We start from the raw sequence: 20,510 nt of genomic DNA, 5'->3' as shown, positions 1-20,510 counted from the left end.
TCGCTGTTCATAGACAGGTTTATTAACTGAAGTAAATCAATGATTGTGGTGGATAAGGCTATCCAATGAGAATATCATAGGTTCGAATACTCCTTGGATAAAAAAAAATCACATTTAATCAGTACATTTAATTTTCATTCATTCATTCATTCATTCATTCATTCATTCATTCATTCATTCATTCATTCATTCATTCATTCATTCATTCATTCATTATTTCATTCATTCATTATTTCATTCAATAATTACCTAATCAATGTTTTATAATTGCAATAATTCTCCATTTAACAGTTGATTACTGTGCTGATCACATTGGTTAATGTGAAGTAACAAATGAACGAATAAAAAACATTCACACAAGTATGCCACTTAAAGAACTTGGAGTCACGCGTGCATTATGGCTAAGGTTTTTTTTTCACAGACTTGGCATTTAAAAGTTATTGAGCAGAAAGCTGTCAGTCGGACTATTTCAACCGCTGGAATATGTACGATCCTATTATGCGCTACTTTAAGATCTGCAGTACCATACTGCAGCCTACTGCACCGATAAACCACGAATATCTGTATTTTCCTTTTTCCTCGATAGTTTTGAACGCCCCAACAATTGCGTCACCAGATATCCCAGAAGCCATTTCACCAGGAAGTAGGACGCACTCGAGCTGTTTAATGTTTGGACAATGATGGAGGAAGAAGAATTTGAACTTGCTGATGATTTGGAAGCTATTTTGCATCTCACACCAGAAGTGCAATTGGCGATTGAACAGGTAGCTTTTGGGATAAATTATATATTTTTTACTTGAGGTGCATTATTGACTTATTTTGCGATCAAAAGGATCTCTTACTCTGTACCTGCTGGTTGTGTCACTCGTACCGTGTATTTATTATTGCGCTACACTGGCTGAAAAATCGGCCGAATGTTCTAAATAAATGGCGTTTGCTGTGCTTATTCTCGTATCCACTGACAAATGTCAACGATTTAACCTAGAGCTTTTAATTAGCTAATCATGGTACAAGTCGGCCGATATTTTTCTTACATGTGAATATTATATGTATTAATAATAATAATTATGACTAACAAAGTTTGTCTTCGCAAGGTCTTTCCAAGTCAAGATCCACTTGATAAAGCAGACTTCAATGCGGTGGAATACATAAACACATTGTTTCCCACCGAGCAGGTAAAATGACAGTAAAGTAACTTGAATTATTATTATTATTATTATTATTATTATTGCTATTGCTTCTGTTGTTGTTGTTATTAACACACAAAATAAATAAGAAACATAACATAAAGCAGTAGTTTTTAATAGCTTTAGAGGTTTTGAATGACTAAATTTGAATTTGTGGGTATGCAATTTCTCAAGAACAATTATTAAATTTTTAGCTGCTGTTATTGAAGAATGCAAAGAGTACATTTCCCAATGAAGTCAAGAGTTAATGTGATCAATCATTTATCCAGATACATCTTTCTGAAATGTCTTACTATAAGGACATTGCCAGAATAAAAATGACTTTACAAAGTAAAATTTCAACAACAACAGCCCATTCTTCTTTCGTTCACTCATTTTTTGATGATCGATATTTTTTCCTGTCTGTCCGTTTTGATGCGCCTTCTACGCCAATGGCCAGTCTTACAATTGTAGTACAGTACTGGATTATTTGGGCTTTTTTTTCCCTGAAGCAAATGTCCTGGTGCTTATTGTTTACAAAACTTAAGAAAATGTCTTTAAAAAATGAATGGGTGGAAGACCCTTTCATGGCTATGAGATGTTATAACAGCCTTCTTGTGTAGGTATCCTCCATTTCCATGAGGGGGCTCTGTAAGACAATCAAAAAGAACTAACAGCAAGATGAATCAAAAAGTTATTTAAGGTTGTGACATAAACTGTTTCGCAGAAACACGGTCAAATAAATATAGCATGAAACAGATGATATTTTTGAAGGCTAATATTGAAGTGCTGCATCAATAATCACTTATTTGCTTGACTCATTCTCTCCCCTAGTCCCTTGCTAATATTGACGATGTGGTTAACAAGATACGTCTAAAAATAAGGTTAGTAGCACTCAGTGGTTTCTGTTAATATGCTAAATCTGTAGTATTTGCAAATATAAATACACAATACAGTACATATGATCATTTGCAGGCGCCTTGATGACAACATCAGGACAGTGGTGAGGGGTCAAACCAATGTGGGGCAAGATGGCAGGCAGGTGAGTTGGCTAGTAAATTTTCCACTTGTTGTTTTCAGCCTAAAATAGGATTTATTCTTGACTGTTTAAGACCTATTGTTTGCTTAGCACTTATTACATTTCTATCCAGCACTGTTTTACACACTTACTGTTACTGAACATTTGCTCAAATATTCAGATTTGGCCCAAATAGTGGTGTTTATGCTATTAAGGAGTAAGACACAATGACAAATAGCCTTTGTAATGCAAAATATTTTATCGGGTAATGTACTTGAGACTGCTTCCAATGTGATAATTGGGTCAAGAAACCTCCATTAAACACACATGCACTATGGAGACAACATTATCCATTTCCTGAAGTTGGGAAGCAACAAGTTGTTTTCATCTCTGGAAAAACAGAGATCCTTTTTGCTTTCCCTTTCATTCGTCCCAACTGCAATCCACGGAAAAGGACATGATGACTCAGATTCATCCCCATTGCGGAAACTGTACCTTTTAAGAAAAAAAAAAAAAAACATGTCTGGGAAATTTATGCCCCAGTGTATACTTCTTATGGTAAAACCCGAGGCTTTCTTGTAAGAGCATGATGGAAAAGAGCAGCCCGCGCATATTTAGTTCAAGCCTTTTCTCAACCCAGGGTTTGTGGTTTAAAAGGAACATGACACCTGAAGGTTGAGCCACGACAGTTCTGAAAAGTAGACTCAATTTGATGCGTGTGTTGTCTTCTGGGCGTCTGCCGTGGTGGCCATGTCTTTTCCAGTGTGCTACTGTTTGGAAGCGGAAACACTTTAATACAACCCCTAGACGAATAACATTATCAGGTTACACAGACACAATAACTTGAGGTTGTTTTTCCAAGGCCACGAAGCAATTCCAACATTTCCAGAGGGAAAATGTTTTTTACAGATGGAAAGGAGAGGTGCTCTTTTCAAGATGAAGATTGAGACATAGGAGCCGCAATAGAATAAAATCAACGTGATCAGCAATGTTGTCTACAGCGCTTAAGCGAAATTTAACCGTTGGCTGACACAGAGGAAGGTAATTTTTATGAACTGCAGGGCTTTGTTATGCTGCAGGATTAATATTGTTGTCATGAAAGTCCAAGGCGGAGTACCCTGAAACTGAGTTTGAACCTGATCTATTGGGTTAAAAAAAAAACACACGCACACACACAAAAAAAACTGTATTGACATCATATACAACTAAAGTAATGGCGTTCTCCTTCACTGGTTATCTTTCCGAAATAGAATCCCACACAGGTGCCCCATTCCTATGTTCCCATTTCCGCTCGTCTTTCCTCTGGGTTCAAACTTATAGAGGTCATCAATCCCCAAGGTTGCTTTGAATTGCTCTTGCCATGGATGGCCTCTTGACTAACCAGCGACACTTTTTGTCATGGAACTCTGTGGTAGGCCACGAAACTGTTCAGTATATAGTCTGCTTTGTCAATCCATGTCTTCAGAGGTCAGTGATAAACTTTCAGAAGTCTGACGTTTGGCCAACCGTGATGAGCCAATTTGGAAGGACCCTTCAGACATGTCGCCCGTGTGCATTTGATCCTGAACACGGATGTGTGGTTAAAAAAATGTTGAGGGACCTTTTCATAAAAAAAAAAAAAAGCTTCACGTTAATATTTAATGTAAAATTTGAATATTTCATATTGTCAGAAAAAAACTGTTCAGTTGTTTTACTTTTCGCACTTATCCCCAGGCGCTTTCTTTGACAGATCCATTTATTTCTTTATTCTAACAATGAATCAGTCCTTTTAAGCGTTTCTGACTTCCCGGATTTGTCATCGAAAGTAACATCTGGGACACAGACAGCATTAGTTTGTCACTTATGTGTAACTATATAGATGAAAAGAATCAACTGCAACTGAGATCGCTTTTGCAGACTCCGATTGAGGCGTGGGGGTGGAGGTGGGGGCAGGAATGCATTTTTAGTGTAACTCAGTGTTTGCATGAAATGTTTCAACCCTGTACTCGTACTAGTTTGAATTCATGTCAAGGAGAGTTGATGACTTCTTTAGCTTTGGAAGAAGATCTCTCCCCTTCACGAATACTCAATACCTCCTAAATGCGATGGCAGCTGCCATGTATTTCATGTTAAAGGCATACACTGTTATGTTTGCGTGGAAAGGCAGATAGCATCTCGGGCATGAAGGCGCCTGCTGGGCAGTGGTCTCCCTTTGCTTTCCTCTGGGCTAAATACAGGAAATGAGCACTAGGCAGCAAGCCAGATTGATTCGGCTGAGTCTGCATGAGTGACAATTGCAGCCTTGAAGGATTTTGACTCCTCTGGATGTACAGATTTTCTTTAAGATCACCTACAGGGAAGCTTTTTAAAATGATGGGGCACTCCCATTCATCCAACTGCTTTTTGATTTTATTTTAATGAGTCTTTATTCCTAGGGAATATTGGGCTGCACTAAAGAAAAAAAATAGAACACTATAATACAGTTTTAATGGTTGAATAACATTCCCATCAGGTCAAATGTTAAAAAATGACAAAACCTCTTCTGTTTATATAATCAAATACATATAATAAAAGGAATAATTGGTCAGTACAATTCTTAACCAGGAATTAGACAAGCTATTCAGCAAACTTCCTTAATGTATATTTTTATGTTCATATTGCATTGCTTTCTTTCCTTTTAATAGAAATTTTCATGACGATAAAATCTTGCAATGCTAAGCATTCTTCTCATATGATAATTTGTTTTACTACTTTCTTGAGGCTACAAAGAAGCTAAACTAATGATGCAATGAAACAAGTTTGCCTTTTTTTTTTTTTTTTTAAACCATGGCGCCTTCTATTTCTACTGTATGTTATTTCCTAATGGCAATGGTAGACAATATTATCTTTCAGTGTGGCCCATGTAATTGTCCCACATGTAATAAATATCAAAGCAACAACAGCTCCCAAACTTGTATTTTCATTAGAAATGTAATGTACTGTAAATGCCCTGGCCTTCCCCAAAATGCTGCGGGCTTGTGCCTTACTCCAGCTCGCAACAAGTTTCTTGAAAAAATAGTCTGAGAAAGACGTCATAGACACCGGTAAACCATAAATTACTTTCCGGAACCAATAATACCTCTCCTGTTTCCATGGTGATCTTCAATACGTAGACTTTCTTCAATTGTATTCAAAATATAGATTTGAACTTTGCTGTTTGTATAATGTGGCTTTAGGAAGTAAAGATCCCTATTTAAATGCAGTACAAGCTGTATTTATTGTACAGATGCACAATTTTCTCTTTTGTGTGCAAAGCTGTCCGAAATTTTTCGTACCTTTTTGTTAATGAAAGAAAAGGTCACAGAAATAACTGTATTTTGCTGCGCAACCTTGTGATGTAATCACTGCTATCAGAATTTTTTGTAGCTTCTAATGAATATTCTGGAGCAATTTTAATGATGCACCTGCAAGTACCACCACTTTGTTAATAATCGCGTAACATTTACATTATATTCACACCAGCTGCAATTAAAATCTCTTTAAAAAGGGCAAATGTCATAACAAATTTGAGGACATGCTGAAATGTAAGAAAAACACAGCAACAATTTTTCCACTCTAACTTTGTTTAATTTAATGAGCTCTGCTGTTTATTGACTACCAGTAATGGCAAATTATCTCTTTAACCTTGATAGTGACGGTCCGCATGTTGAGCTTCTCGTGGCCCTTTTCCCCGTTTGAGTCGGTGCCCGGTCGGCCAATTAGACTGAGCCTGACATTGCAGGCAGGATTAGCGGGATCATTTTTCACTTGGAGCCACAGTTAATTGTGAGAGTGAATAAAAGGGATCCCTTCAAATCAGACACAGACTTTGATAGCAGGACTATAGTTCAACCAACCACCCACCCACACAGTTTATGTTCTGAGAAAAAGACCAAATTTCAAGTCGTGTTTCACTTTATGTCACACATTAGGCTAGTTTTATGTAAATCGCTGCCAATTTGGCTCACACTCCCGTGTACTTTCGGTCAATTATGGCTGGCAGCTGTATGTTTTGATTATTGCTAACATTACCCTGATTGGCGTAGCAACTGATCTCATCCCTGGTGCTGCAGCTCCGGCCCATTCCCAAAGCAAATCACCCCATCCCCCAACTTTATGGTGAATTGAACCAAAACACAATAAAAACTGACTAGGTTTTATAATAGCTTCATCAAATTAGATTTGTGAAAATATATGTCCATACAGATGATGTAATGAGGATCTTTTGTATTCCGTTGGAAAAAAAACAACACATTTTTATTTTCTTACTTGTGAACTGAATTGACTTTACAGTTCCTTTTTCTGCTCCTTGATATTTTCAATCACCTAAATAACTATTTTTAATATTGAGGTATTTGATTTATACAGGCTTTGGAAGAGGCCCAGGTAGCAATTCAGCAGCTTTTTGGAAAAATCAAAGACATCAAGGACAAAGCAGAGAAGTCTGAACAAATGGTATGTATGTTACACACATTGCCAACAATTTGCACCTTTCGTTAAAATAGAATAAATAACAGTGGGCAGCCTTTCTGTTTGTGTGTCTGGGGAAACCATTTAATGGAGTGAGTATAGGAATGATTGAAAGTGGGGGGTCGACCCTCCCTCAAGATTTGTAAACAATTAGTTCTCAGACCAGCATGTCTGTTTGCTCTTTATCTGAGCTGTGTATCGCCATCTGAAAACACATTTCCTTTCCTGCTGTGTTCAGCTCAGTATGATTTCACAGTTTCTATTTGTTTTTTTGTCCTTCCCTTATCTTTGACTTGGCCAACCTGCTTGACTCCTTTCTCTTCTTCCTTAGGTCAAGGAGATTACCAGGGACATAAAGCAGTTGGACCATGCCAAGCGCCATCTTACTACGTCTATCACCACACTGAACCACCTGCATATGTTAGCGGGAGGTGTAGACTCTTTAGAGTGAGTATCCGACATGTTTATTGCAAAAAAACTGCTGTCACAATATGCTGATGTAGATGAATGGCTCTTCACAGATAAAGTAATTCCTTTTATCTCCACGACTCCCTTGTAGACTTATTTTATTGCTGATATCATCTCAAGCAACAATAAATCATCTCAAGCAGTTAATGTTTGCTACAATAAATTTAGCTGATATACTGCCGACGCCTCAGGACTGATTTGTTTGTCCTGACTTTTTGTCGAAAAGGAAACTTTTGATGATAACCCTTTCTATGTGCATCCTAATTGTTTGATGCTGATAGTTTAAGTTATTAATCATTATGCTCAAATACCCTTGACAATGACATCCAAAAAATAATCTCAAGTATGTATGTGTGTGTGTTCCAGGGCCATGACGAGAAAAAGGCAGTACGGTGAGGTGGCCAATCTCCTGCAAGGAGTTGTGAACGTACTTGAGCATTTCCACAAGTATATGGGCATACCGCAGATCAGACAGCTCTCTGAGAGGTAACCTCATCCTCAACACAGATATGCACAGTGGCTCACATCTCGACTGTACTGCAAAATCCTTCTAGGCTGTGCATCATGTATGACAAGTTATGGCCTCATTTTACAGCAATGCTAGAAACAGATGGAACAAAGCTAACTCCAGATTCAGAGTAGTAGTACTGATCCGCCTAATCAGGAAAGATGGCCATCTGTTCAGTTTTGACCAAGGTGTGGCAGACAGTGTTGAATAGCAAACAACAGCTGCATGGAAGGAGTGACTCTTCAGGAGAAACAGATGATGGGAAAGTCAAGAAATATGAGAGGGGGGAGTAATGATTGCAGAGAAACTCGAAAGTACAGGTTAACAGTGTGAAGCAGAACAAATGCAGCATCTAAGATATTTTAGTACAGATTCAAGGATTGGACAAAAAAAATGTTATACTATAAACACCCATCAAAACATGGACTTTTGAAAGCTCAAAAAGTAATTTGGAGACTGAACAGAAATAAATCACACTTAGAGGGTTACATTACAAATGCATTTGGCTGCTGTGTGACAACTACCTGATGACATTTCTTCAGTTATAATTTTATTGTGACTGACATTTCTCTAGCTTTTTGTTTTTTTTTTTATTTGGAAATAGTGAACCTCTGGCATTCTTAATCCAAAGTATAAATGACTACCGTAATTTTCGGACTAAAAGTTGCTCCGGAATATAGGTCGCATTAGCCATAAAATGCACAATAACGTGAAAAAAAACATATATAAGTCGCTCCAGAGCATAAGTCGCATTTTGGAGGGAAATTTATTCGACCAAATCCAACACCAAGAACGGACATGAACGAGCAACAACAGGCTAAACGATAGGTATGCTAACGTGACAGAAACACAAACGAAGAGCTGAGAACGGGCCTGACGTAACATTCAGAGTTATTAAAAAAAAAACTATTACATAAATAACACGTTTATAAAACCATCTGTGTCACTCCAATTCATTAAATCCATCGATCGTCCTTTGTCAACAATGGGTGCACGCCGCTGACGGCACTTGCACTTCAAAATATTCCACAGGCCCATAACGATATATAAATTAGATATCAAATAACTATTATATAAGCAATAATATTATCAAACCATCTGTGCACTCTAAATCATTAAATCCATCAATCAAATTCCTCGTCCTTTGTCAACAACGCCGCGCGTGCGCCCTGACGTCAGCCTCGTCGTTATTCCACAGATCTACTATATAACTATATTGTAGCGTTAACAAAGTACAAGGAAAGACGTGGTTTTGGTAAACGGCTCTTTATTTAACAAAACAAACTTCCAGGCGTGTGGCGGCGTGGACTTCCAGCCACGGAGGTGGAAGAGAGATCCATAGAATAGGACCGGGCGTGCGTAAAAGCTATGACCAAGCCCCATCCACCGTCCCCGGACAGCCACCCGGCCGAGCGCCGGCCCCCGACTTCTATCCACGGAGGTGAAAGAGAGCTCCCTCGAGTAGGACCGGGTGTGCGTAAAAGCCATAATAGTTTTTCAAACCTTCTGTGTCACTCCAAATCCTTAAATCCTTCAAAGTCTTCGTCCTATGTGTCACTTAGAAACAGAGCCGCTAATGATGCCGGTTGTACGTGGGGCCCTTCGTCATCTTCGTCATCCCGTGATCAATCTTTGTCCTTTTTGTAAACAACCGCCGCGCCACGCCGCGTCGCGCTGCTGACGTCACTTGAAATTCAAATTACAGTAATCCCTTGCTACATCGCGGTTCGTAACCCTAACACCCCCCCCCCCCCCCCCCCCCCCCACACACACACACACACACACACACACACAAACTATGAAAAAAAACGCAATTCATAGTTCGAAAATCACGGTATATACATTTGGTATTTTTTTGTATATCATTAGAACCAATCACTTTTTACAGTATCTTTACAGTGTCTAACATTTAGAGGGTGGAATATAATTTGTTCGACCAAGCGTTTTCGAATTAATCTTGGGTGTGTGTCGGTCTGCAAGCAAAATAAACAAATCTTAAACTTCTGTGAATTTATGTTCAGCGTTGTAGAAAAATGCTGGTTTTGTTTCGTTCTATTCATCTGCACATTAGCCTGACAACGTGAATTTGTTTTTGAAATTGCTGCTTAAGTGCGTGCTTCGATAGTTGCATTTCTCACTCAATTGCACACTTTGCAAGAATCGGTACCCTCCTGTGGCGGCATGACAAAAAATAAAAACAAGAGGCAAAACATACTTGTGGAGCCAAAGGACTTGCTGATGTCTCACATCATGTTAAGCATAATGGTGGTTTTAAGTTGAAATGCACTTTTGAGAAAATATTCAATTTTGGAGGCGGCACAGTTTTTGTGACACAATTGTGACACACTGTTTCGGACTCTGAATGACCTTTACTTATCAGTCTGAGACATGACACACTGACATATACATGATAACTTGAGTCTTTGATTTGAGTTTACAAATCTTGCAAACAATTTCAGACCAAATGGATGAATGGGAGCATAGACAAATATGACACATTTCTACACCTCTGACACTTCTGTTGTGAATTTGGTCTTGGACTTGTGTAGAGTAAAAGCAGCACAGAGTGAGTTGGGCACTCAGATCCTGGCAGATTTTGAAGAAGCCTTCCCATCTCAGGGCTCCAAGGTAAAATACCTGCCACATGTCATCTTTTGAAGTCTTTTCAGACCCCTTGAGTTTTTTGTCTTTTATAAAAAGAAAAGAAAATGTTTGTGATCCTTTTTTTTTTTTCTTGCCACAGAGGCCCGGCGGGCCAAGTAATGTGTTGAGGGATGCCTGTCTGGTTGCAAATGTTCTTGACCCACGCATTAAACATGAGATAATCAAAAAGTTCATCCGGCAGCATCTTTCAGAATACCTTGTGCTCTTTCAGGAGAACCAAGATGTAAGTAAACATTCATTAACAAAGCTTTATAGTTTGGCTTTAATTATTCATGTGATACCGTGCATGAAAAAGGCCTCTACTAAATGTTTTAGGTAGCATGGCTAGACAAGATCGATCGCCGCTATGCTTGGATCAAGCGGCAACTAGTCGACTATGAAGAAAAATATGGACGCATGTTTCCAGAGGAGTGGTGCATGACAGAACGTATTGCAGTAGAATTCTGCCATATCACCAGGTAGATTTATAACCACTTTTTATTCATCTGTTATTACATAAATTGTAAATAAATGCTATTATTGTTGTAAAACACTATCTCTAACTTGGAGGCGGGTGGCTCACGACCAGGAAATGGGAGTGTGCAGCAGAGTTCTTAGGAAACGCCTACATCTGTCGATCATTCAAATAACAAAGATGTCAGATCCTTGCATGGCCTGTGTTTCATAACCACCATGTAGGAGGTTCTAAAAAGCAGTTCCATTGCATCGCACAGCCCTGAAAAAGTATAATGGAAAACTGACCACTCAGGGCTGAGCACGACCATTTCAGTGTAGAACCGGGACAGTAGAAAAGTGGTTCAAGATCGCCCTCCTCCCCTAATAAACACCTGCCTTACCCCAACACTTGCCCCCTGCCTTTGAAAGTGTTTTTTTGCTTCTGCATCAAGCATAACTTTACACATCATCACAGATGTAAGAATAAGTTATTTCTCAGTTGAGTGTGTTTTTCCACTCCACTGAATCCACCTTTGTTCTCAACAAAACCAAACTCCACAAACTAGAACTGTTGTCAGCTAGTTTTCTTTGGGAATCACCTGAAGTTGACAGACTTCAATAGTTATCCATCATATTGCAGCCCAGATGTTACGAGCTAAGAGCCGAGTGCATTGCGAGTCTCGCATGCGAATGATGCCGGCCACATTTATGCAAAATGTCATTTCAGACTTATTTTTCTACATGTACCCAATTGTGTTTTCAAGTCATTGACTCGGTGTCTATCGCCCGCAATTTGTAGGGACTCCTGCACTTCAATGAAAGTGGAAATAATCCATCCCCCCCTTTTTTTTTTTTAAATATATTGTCAATCACAGGGCATAATTGCCCAAGACATTTTGAAAGGAAAAAGACGAAATTAAAAAAAAATGCGTCTTTTTTTTTTCCCCTCAAAAGAGCGGAGCTTTCCAAAGTAATGAGAACACGAGCCAAGGAGATTGAAGTGAAGCTGCTTCTGTTTGCCATTCAGAGGACTACAAACTTTGAAGGTCTGCTGGCAAAACGTTTCACAGGATGCACATTGACCGATGCCCCTGTGGTAAGAGTAAGCACACTCAGACAGACCTCTGTTGGAGATTGTCAGTATAACCAAAACGTGTATTTTTCTAAGCAGCAGAAGAGGCCAGAGAGCCCTTTAGATCCCTCGAACCCTTTCTTGGAGGATGATCAAGGTGAAGATGAGGGTACTGAGAAAAATGACAAAGATGGGGATCTGACAAAGGTGAGATAAGCTTCAATAAAAATTTGAGGAATGGTGCAGCAAATAAACGGCTTTTTACTGGCTAACAAGCTTCATATATAGTTAAGAATGGCCTGGATACTTCATGTGCAAATTTATTTTCTTTTTTTAATTTCAAAGGTGGGGCTGCTGGAAATTATGGTAGATAACCTGAAATTTGTTTTAACTCGTATGTGCAAGTTTTTGTGTTGTATATGAATTCGCAAAATGTTGTTTTTGATTGCTGTTTGATTGGCTATTCTTAAAATCTGTCATTTGGTGACTGGAAAAGTCAAGTTTTCAATAAACCAATCATGTTGCAACTGCCCCCGATAAATTAAAGATAAGCTCATTACTGGTGGTGGACAGTTTAGGTGGTAATTGAAATTTTGACATTTTAACAACCACAGTGAACTGTCGAATTGTAATCAGGCATATGTATTAATGTCTGTTTCTTGCATTTCTATAGTCCAGAAAACCCAAAGCTCCTGAGAATCCTTTTCATGGCATTGTCTCCAAGTGCTTTGAGCCTCATCTGTATGTCTACATAGAATCCCAAGACAAGTGAGCAACATATGTATACAGTCGCATGTGTATAAAGTTGACACGTGCAAGTTCCCAATTCCTCCTTATTCACTAACACACTTTCTCCCCTCTTGCGCTCCACCTCACCGACTTGTCTGTCTTTCCATCTCTTGTTCCTGGACATGCCACTGACTTGGTTGTGGCAGAAATGTTTCCCATTAGCTACACGACCACAGACGCTGAGAGAGCGAGAGAGCTTGAATAAATTGCTGCCTCAGCAACCGCTTTTTTTTTTTTTTTAAATCTCCACCTCTTCATTTTTTTTATGCCCCCCTTTTTTACTCTGCTCCTGCCTTGTTTGTTGGCTTTCTTCTTTTCTCTTCCCTTCCCCATATTTTCCCTCTGTTACTGCCACCAGCCTCCATTTTTTCCCCTAATAGTCCAGCCTTTCCGCAGGCCATTGTGGTTTTCTCTGAAAATGAATAAAGTTTCAGAAGAGCTGTGATTGCATGGTTGTTGTGCGCAATTTTAAATGCTGTTCGTCAGTCCTCACTTCAATTAAATCCAGACTATAAATTTTTTTATATGCTTGCCTTTTAATCCATCTGGTACTGTCTGTTCTCCTTGTAGGAACTTAGGCGAACTAATAGACAGATTTGTGGCTGACTTCCGAGCACAGGGCCCACCCAGGGTTGCCACAGACGAGGGCGGTGCTGTGCTGCCAAGCTGTGCTGACCTCTTTGTCTATTACAAAAAGTGCATGGTCCAGTGCTCCCAGCTGAGCACCGGAGAGCCTATGATTGCCCTCACAACCATCTTTCAGAAATTCCTGCGAGAGTATGCCTGGAAGATCCTCTCAGGCAATTTGCCTAAGTAAGAACACATTAGTTCTGTTCAACTAAACCATAATTTCATCCACATTTGTCACACCCATATGTGGTCTTTCTTTTAGTGTGGTGATAAAACCATAAGGGACTTCATTTTGAAAAGGAATAACAGTCCTTGCCATGTTTTAATGGGTAGCAATAACATGGCAATTGAAGTGATGCAATGGCAATAACGCGCAAATTGTAGTAAAATTATTTGGGTCACTAGCCGCACTAGAAATCATCACTGACAGGTCTACATACGCAATTTTGCTGTTAGGTGTTGCAAATATGCGAACATGCTAATTATACTTATGCACTCGCTGACTAATGTAAGCCATATTGTGGGCCATATGAAATCACTCAAACATACTCTCAAGGGTATGCTCCGGCCTGCTTGTCTATTGTCATGAGTTATGACCTCATGTTTCAAGGTTTCTTCTTGATAGCTGCTTGATTTACACAGCAGTTGATCACATCACTGTCTTTTGGCTATTAACAATAAAATTCTTGCTGTAGTGTCTCGACACTTGTTTGCACACTATTCATCGTTCCATCATAGTCTGAACTTGAAAACAAAAGAGCATCCAATATCTAAGACTTAAAGACTTCAAATATTTACATTCTGAAACCATACCACTTGCTAAGATAGCACTGCTATGACTCGCCTCTTACAAGATAGTGCTTCACTTTTTTTGTCACTCAGTCACTGTGTGTATATTCATCTCCAGGTCGAGCAGTAACAGTGGTGTTCTGACGATCAGCAGTCTGCTGAAAGAAAAAGAAGGTTCGGAAACGGCCAAGTTCACCGTCGACGAGCTGTGCCTTATCTGTAGTATCCTTAGCACTGCCGAGTACTGTCTTGCTACCACGCAACAGGCATGTACATTTAAAATGAGTAAATATATATATATTTTTTAAATGCTGCTCAGATGTAAGGATTGCAATGAGGAGCAAATTGGTGGATTTACGTTCACTTAAATTGGAATCCAAATTTACTCAGCTCAAGTGTCCACTGAGATACTATTAGATAACGTTTCTTTTTTTTACTTGTATTTTGCCTTGTTTAATTATGCTGTCTGCAGGCAGGTCAGCATTGCAAATGAATCTGTTCTTAATTGCCTTGCCTCGATAAGTAAAGTTCAATGAAATAAAAAAAAAAAAAGTGTCAGTATTGATTACAACATTGCCTAAAAGTATTTTTGTAGACAGGTTGGTCATACGGATGTGGCTGTTAGATATTTTTGTAATACTGTGCTAAATCTTGTATTCACATGTGCTTTTTTACAGCTTGAAGAGAAACTAAAAGAAAAAGTCGATAAAATCCTTGTGGAGAGAATTAATTTGACTGGGGAGATGGATACATTCAGCACGTATGTAGCAAATATAATACTCTACATCTACTGTTCCTAAATAGCAGCATGCCTTTGAATTGCTAGCTCATTATATTTGTCTTCTCTTTTTTTCATGATTGCACTAGCGTGATCTCTAATAGTATCCAGTTACTTGTTCAAGATCTTGATGCCGCCTGTGACCCTGCTCTCACTGCAATGAGCAAGGTCAGAAGCACTGTTGAATTTACATTCAAAATCATGTAAATCAGTAAAATATTATTTGCTTATTATGATGACTGTGTATGTGAATTCCTTTCCCTCTCAGATGCCGTGGCAGAATGTGGAGCATGTTGGTGACCAAAGTCCTTATGTGACTTCAATCATCATGCACATAAAGCAGAATGTTCCCATCATCAGAGACAATTTGGCCTCCACGCGCAAATACTTTACACAGTTCTGCATCAAATTCACAAAGTAATATCCATGAAATGGTACATTCATTATTAAGTGAAGATACATTCTTTGAATGTCGAATGTTGTCATTTCTCTTTTCTAGCTCTTTCATCCCCAAATTTATCAATCACTTGTTCAGATGTAAGCCTATCAGCATGGTGGGAGCAGAACAAGTACGTGCGTGTTCATTACCAAATTCCAGCTGCATTTTAGTCACCATCTTAATCGCATTGCTACTGTAGCTCTACCTATAGGTGCTTCAGCTCTATATCTTTTCATTTTGTGTATCCCTTCCAACAAGCTCCTTCTGGACACACACTCCTTAAAGACGGTGCTGCTAGATCTACCCTCCATCGGTTCCCAGGTACTTCGCAAGGCACCCGCCAGCTACACCAAGATTGTGGTGAAGGGCATGACCCGGGCAGAGATGATACTTAAGGTGAGCAACTGTGGTAAGACTCCTTAAGTGCAGTGGTGTTAGAATGACATGATTCTATAGAGTCATTTTAGGTTTTAAACATGCCATGCCTAGCCTGCCTTTCTTGGGGGAATTTTGAAAATAAACCTTTGCTAGGTTCAAACAGTTTACTTTTACCACATAAACGTCAAATTACTTTGTTCACATCTACACTATCAGAGCCACTCAACTGTAATGGGACACTTCAAATGTTATGACAGATCGAACCAGTGTAGATAAATGTATGCCTGTCGTGTCGACGAGAGACTCACTCTCTGACCTTTAAAGGCTTGGAACGTTCCACTTTTAATGAGGTAGCCATATTTTTGTTGCCCATCTAACTGCTCTTATGTTGAAACTGATGTATTGTTAGAAACTTTACTCATGGCAGAACAAGAATAGCTTTGCACCACTTGTCTGTCAACTGGTACTGAAAAATGAAGAGAATAATCTTTAATGTCCCCTTGAGGAAAGGAATTTGCTGTTTTAATCCTTTATCGGAGACTCATTTAAATACTTGGAAATTCTGTTTTATCCCCATGAAATTAATCCATGACAAGACTTTGTTTTAGTGTCAGCTAAAAATATCATCACTATCTTTATAATACTTACACCCTGGCTTGGCATAGTGGCATAGTGGTACAGTTATATGTACTTCCCTGGGTACCCCCCCCCCCCCCCCCCATCTTCCCACATTGCAAAAACATGCTTGTAAATTGCCCTTATGTACTAATGTGACTGTGATGCTTGGTTGTGTGTTTACTATTAGACTCAAGTCTCGCCCTTCTACTGGCATAGCCCTTAGCTCAACCCGTGGTCTTTAATTAAATAAACGGTACAAAGTGGATGAATGATAATACGTATACCAGTAAAATGTAACGTGTTCTTTTCTGCTTGGTGGTGATAAATACCATTGTTGTTCTTAATTATGGCAAGGCGTTTGGCATCCAATTTATCTTAAAATGTTCCCTGCCTTATAAAGTGGCAGTGGCGGATCTGGCATGAATGACTCCTTGGGCGGGCAGCCATGTTGAACACCCCCACACACTCTTACCAAAGAGAGTCAAACAGTGCACAGAATACAAAACATTACGTTATAATTATTCTCTAATCGCAATTTGCTTTACCAGACAATAAGAACATAAACTAGTATCTGTATTGAAGAATTTATTGAACTCACATAGCACAGCATGTGCTTTGGGTGTAGTTTTTCACTGCAAAGAGTAATTGTGAAAGTCAAGATAGTTGGCCATGTCTCAACTAACCATGTCACATCAAAGCGGGTGGGGGGGGGGACCCTGGTATGTTACTGCCCCGGATTGCGCCACCCTTATTAACAGTCTCTGGGGTAAAGAAAAATGCCCACACCCACAAAGTGAATGCCCCGTCTGTCTTTTGAATTTGGTGGGACTCCCAAGAGCCCTTCTTTCCTTCCGAAGGTTGACCTTGATTGTGCTGTATTGTCTTGATGGCGATCAACAGACTTGCTCGGGTTGTGCAATTTTTACCGACGGCTTGACAACCAGTGAGGTTATCTTTATATCTATTTATTATCTCTCAATATTGAAGACATTTCATCTCAGTTTTGACAATGTAAACGCACCATAGTGTTTCAGATAAATAACATTTATGTAATCTTAGGATAACACTGAAAAAACAGCTTTATCAGAAATTTTAATAATTGTATTAGATGGGGTTTAAAGCATACATCCTAGGAAGATTTGTTGACTTGAGACACATTTTAGAAGACCAGACAGATGTTGAAATGTTTTTTCAGCCTACTGGCTTGAGGTATAAGGCTGCCACTCTGGATTCTATTCTTTCTTAGTATAAATAGAACTTAATTGGTTTGATGCTATCCAGTTTGCACACTTGTGTTGATTTCGGCTGCTGGCTGCGGAAGCCATTTCCTTAGTTTTAAAGATTGTCTGCTTCTTGTGTACAATGAGGTTGTTTTGTGAGCCACTTATGTCCAGAGCTTTCAGACTGTCTGAGGCTTGCTCTCCTAGCTGGTGCAACGCCAGGCTGTGAGACTTGGCTATTTTCCACGCTTCCACCCCAGACCAATATCACTCCAGTGTTCACTTGTGAAGGTCTCCTCTTGGGACTATTTAAAAAGCAACCCCCATCCCCACCCTTGTTTCACCCTCACTTTATCACGCTGCCTTTTTTTTTTTTTGTATTACATTCTTATACTTGCTTATATTCTCACAATACCCACAGGCCTTTTCTTTGGCCCAGCTCCAGCACAGTTGCTAAATAAATCACTTGGTCAGGAGGGCAAGTATGAAAGCTAAGAATTCCACACAATCCCAAGCCTTTCATGACTGATCACTTCTCAAATTCTTTTAATTCCTTCACAGAAGCTTTTTTGTACACGTCTGTAGTAACAAGGGTTAAAATGAGAAAACAAATAGACATTTGTAGTGCTGGCCCATTTTCATGTTTGTGTGTGTGTGCATGCTAAAGGAAGAGAAGAGGGTCTTGTCTGTCAGCCATGTGTGGCTGGAACAAATGCCCTCTGATCCAAGCTTTCCACCTACATTATTTTGTTGTTGGACACTATTCCATAAGACCAGTTCAACATTTTTGCGAAATCTTTCATTATATCCGCTTTAAATTATTAACGGTAAGGTTAATTGTTGCGCAACCAAATGTGCTTACTAACGTGTAGTTGTGGTTTAAAATGTGCAATGCAGAATAGTTAAATATCAACTTCATTTTTGTGTCACATTGGAACCCCCTACCACATTTGCCTGATTTAGGTCACAGCTCCACCATATGGGATCATTTAAAGATTTCTTGGGTCGTACCATGATGGCTCACAGGAAAAAGAGGGGGTGTCAAAACAAACTTTTAGACTACTGTGTTTTTTTTCTATTTGTTTTTTTTTGTAGGTGGTGATGGCCCCACATGAACCACCCGTAGTGTTTGTGGATAACTACATCAAGCTCTTGGCTGATGGCAATCCTGAGACTTTCCAGAAAATACTTGAAATGAAGGTTTGTTGCTTTGCCCAGTTGTTTCAAATCATTTTGAATGCATTATGCAGACAAATGTATATTGGCCCACAAAAACAGTCAGCTGAGTGCAGGCCTACTATGCAAGTATAGTTGTCTCTAGAATGGATTTTCTATGAATAAAAAGGATTAAACTTTTAATTTAAAAAAAAGGAAGTGTTAAAAAAAGATAAATAGAAACAGTAAAATACTCTGCAAATCCCCCGGTGTTAATTCAACACCTAGCGTGTTAATTTTAACACTGGCCAACTGTCTATATGCATGCACCTGGTGTTCAAGATACATTTACTAAACTGTTGAATGTGCAACACCCACAAGTGTGTTGCAGCAACAAAATGTAATGTTAACAGTGCAGTAATAATAACATTATTGAATGTTTAAATGAACATGCCAACACTATAAAGTGTGCGGAAAAATCCCCTATGCCTTTCTACCTTGAATGAAGAAAATTATTACATCGGAAAATTTCTGTTGAAAACACTTTTCTTTCATTAAAGCCATTTCAGACAGCTCTTATAAAACTGGGTAGAACGTGAGAAAACTGCCAAAAAATAGTTATTTTAGAGTGATTTGAATAATTTGAATGTAATATATGTTGATCAAATGTCATTTTTTTACTGCTTAGGGTTTAAAACGTGGTGAGCAGAGCAGCATGCTGGAGCTCTTCAGACAAAGGTTACCCACACCACCCTCCGGGGCCGACAGCAGCACATCCTTGTCTTTCAGTGCCCCCACCCCTGAGCAGGAGTCCTCCCGCATTCGCAAACTAGAGAAGCTCATCAAGAAGAGACTGTAAAACCAAGATGTGTGCTGCTTGGCTGCGACCATTAAATTATTGTTAAAGGAGCTGTATCATGTTAATTAAGATTAACTATTTGCATGTATGAATATCATTACCTATTATTTTTGGCACATTTGCTATCTAATTTCTTATTATGAGCTATTTTGAAGTAAGACGCCAGGTTCACTAAAACCTCCACTGTACTTGCATACATTTGTCAGTGACTCGACGTGCGTTCAGTGACCACTCGCAAAGTAGGACAACTCAAAATTACGTAGAAAATGCATTTTTTAATGCAACAAATAGCAATTACCAGTACGTGAGCGCATTGTAAGGAGTATGTGGAAAAACTACAATTTATTTGATGCACCAAATTTAGAACAGCCGCATGTCAACTCAGGATGCAAGGACAGCTGCTCTGAGAAACTGGGTGTGGCTCCTCACCATGCGATGTCACAGAGTGAGGAGCCATTTGTTGTCTTGCTTTGGGCGCGACTGGTGTTTTGGGTCAGGAATTAGCATTTTAGCATGGCTAAAAACTTCCAAAAGCTGATTTAGTATGATATGACCCCTTCAAAGATAGAAGAGATGAGTCAATTTTCCATCACAGAAAAATAAACCCAAGTTCATGGTGGGTTATGAAGAAACTTCCTTGAGACTTGCGTTTGGTACATAAACTCCTTTATGTGCAATTTCCTTAGCTCTGTGTTCACACAATGGTTATGCATTGATCAGTGTATTGCACAATGAACTGCATTCAAAAGAATGGATGTTGTTCTTGTTATCTGTAGAGTACAGGCCAATTCGTCCAAGTGAAATGACATTTTCTAATGATGATAAATGACTGCAGCTGTAGGTTCATGGAATTATATGGCATATCGAGATATATTGATTTGCAATATTTATGCTTGTCTTTCATCCATTTTTGAATCAGAAAATAAAAGGTTATTCCCCTTTATTAGGTCTCTGGGGGAATATTCTACTGACTCAGTCTAGACATTATATATGTACACGTACACAATTGAGATCTACTCATTTTAGGCACACGTTCCTTCCTTAAGGAAAACAATAT

At 39.1% G+C, this 20,510-nt stretch overlaps 1 protein-coding gene across 2 annotated transcripts; it reads left to right on the top strand.

Moving 5' to 3' along the window:
- Positions 1 to 607: 607 nt before the first annotated feature.
- vps53 (VPS53 subunit of GARP complex) lies at positions 608 to 20,424 on the top strand. 2 transcript variants are annotated; one of them, XM_049726306.1, is made up of 22 exons: positions 608 to 764; positions 1,095 to 1,175; positions 2,001 to 2,050; positions 2,142 to 2,208; positions 6,550 to 6,636; positions 6,983 to 7,098; positions 7,486 to 7,605; positions 10,177 to 10,255; positions 10,371 to 10,514; positions 10,607 to 10,749; positions 11,681 to 11,822; positions 11,898 to 12,005; positions 12,472 to 12,566; positions 13,158 to 13,400; positions 14,125 to 14,272; positions 14,684 to 14,766; positions 14,874 to 14,952; positions 15,053 to 15,201; positions 15,284 to 15,353; positions 15,482 to 15,619; positions 18,535 to 18,639; positions 19,283 to 20,424. In XM_049726306.1, the coding sequence occupies exons 1-22, from the start codon at positions 678 to 680 to the stop codon at positions 19,451 to 19,453; spliced, it is 2,505 nt and encodes an 834-aa protein (XP_049582263.1). In that variant the 5' UTR covers positions 608 to 677; the 3' UTR covers positions 19,454 to 20,424. The 2 variants fall into 2 exon arrangements, with proteins under 2 accessions (XP_049582263.1, XP_049582264.1); XM_049726307.2 differs by lacking the exons at positions 608 to 764; positions 1,095 to 1,175; positions 2,001 to 2,050; positions 2,142 to 2,208 and adding an exon at positions 2,288 to 3,225.
- Positions 20,425 to 20,510: the final 86 nt, after the last annotated feature.

This window comes from Syngnathus scovelli, chromosome 7 (assembly GCF_024217435.2).
Source record: "Syngnathus scovelli strain Florida chromosome 7, RoL_Ssco_1.2, whole genome shotgun sequence".
In the NCBI taxonomy this organism is placed as follows: Eukaryota; Metazoa; Chordata; class Actinopteri; order Syngnathiformes; family Syngnathidae; genus Syngnathus; species Syngnathus scovelli.
Note: the sequence above shows the minus strand (reverse complement) of the source record. Positions and strands in the feature narration are given on the sequence as shown.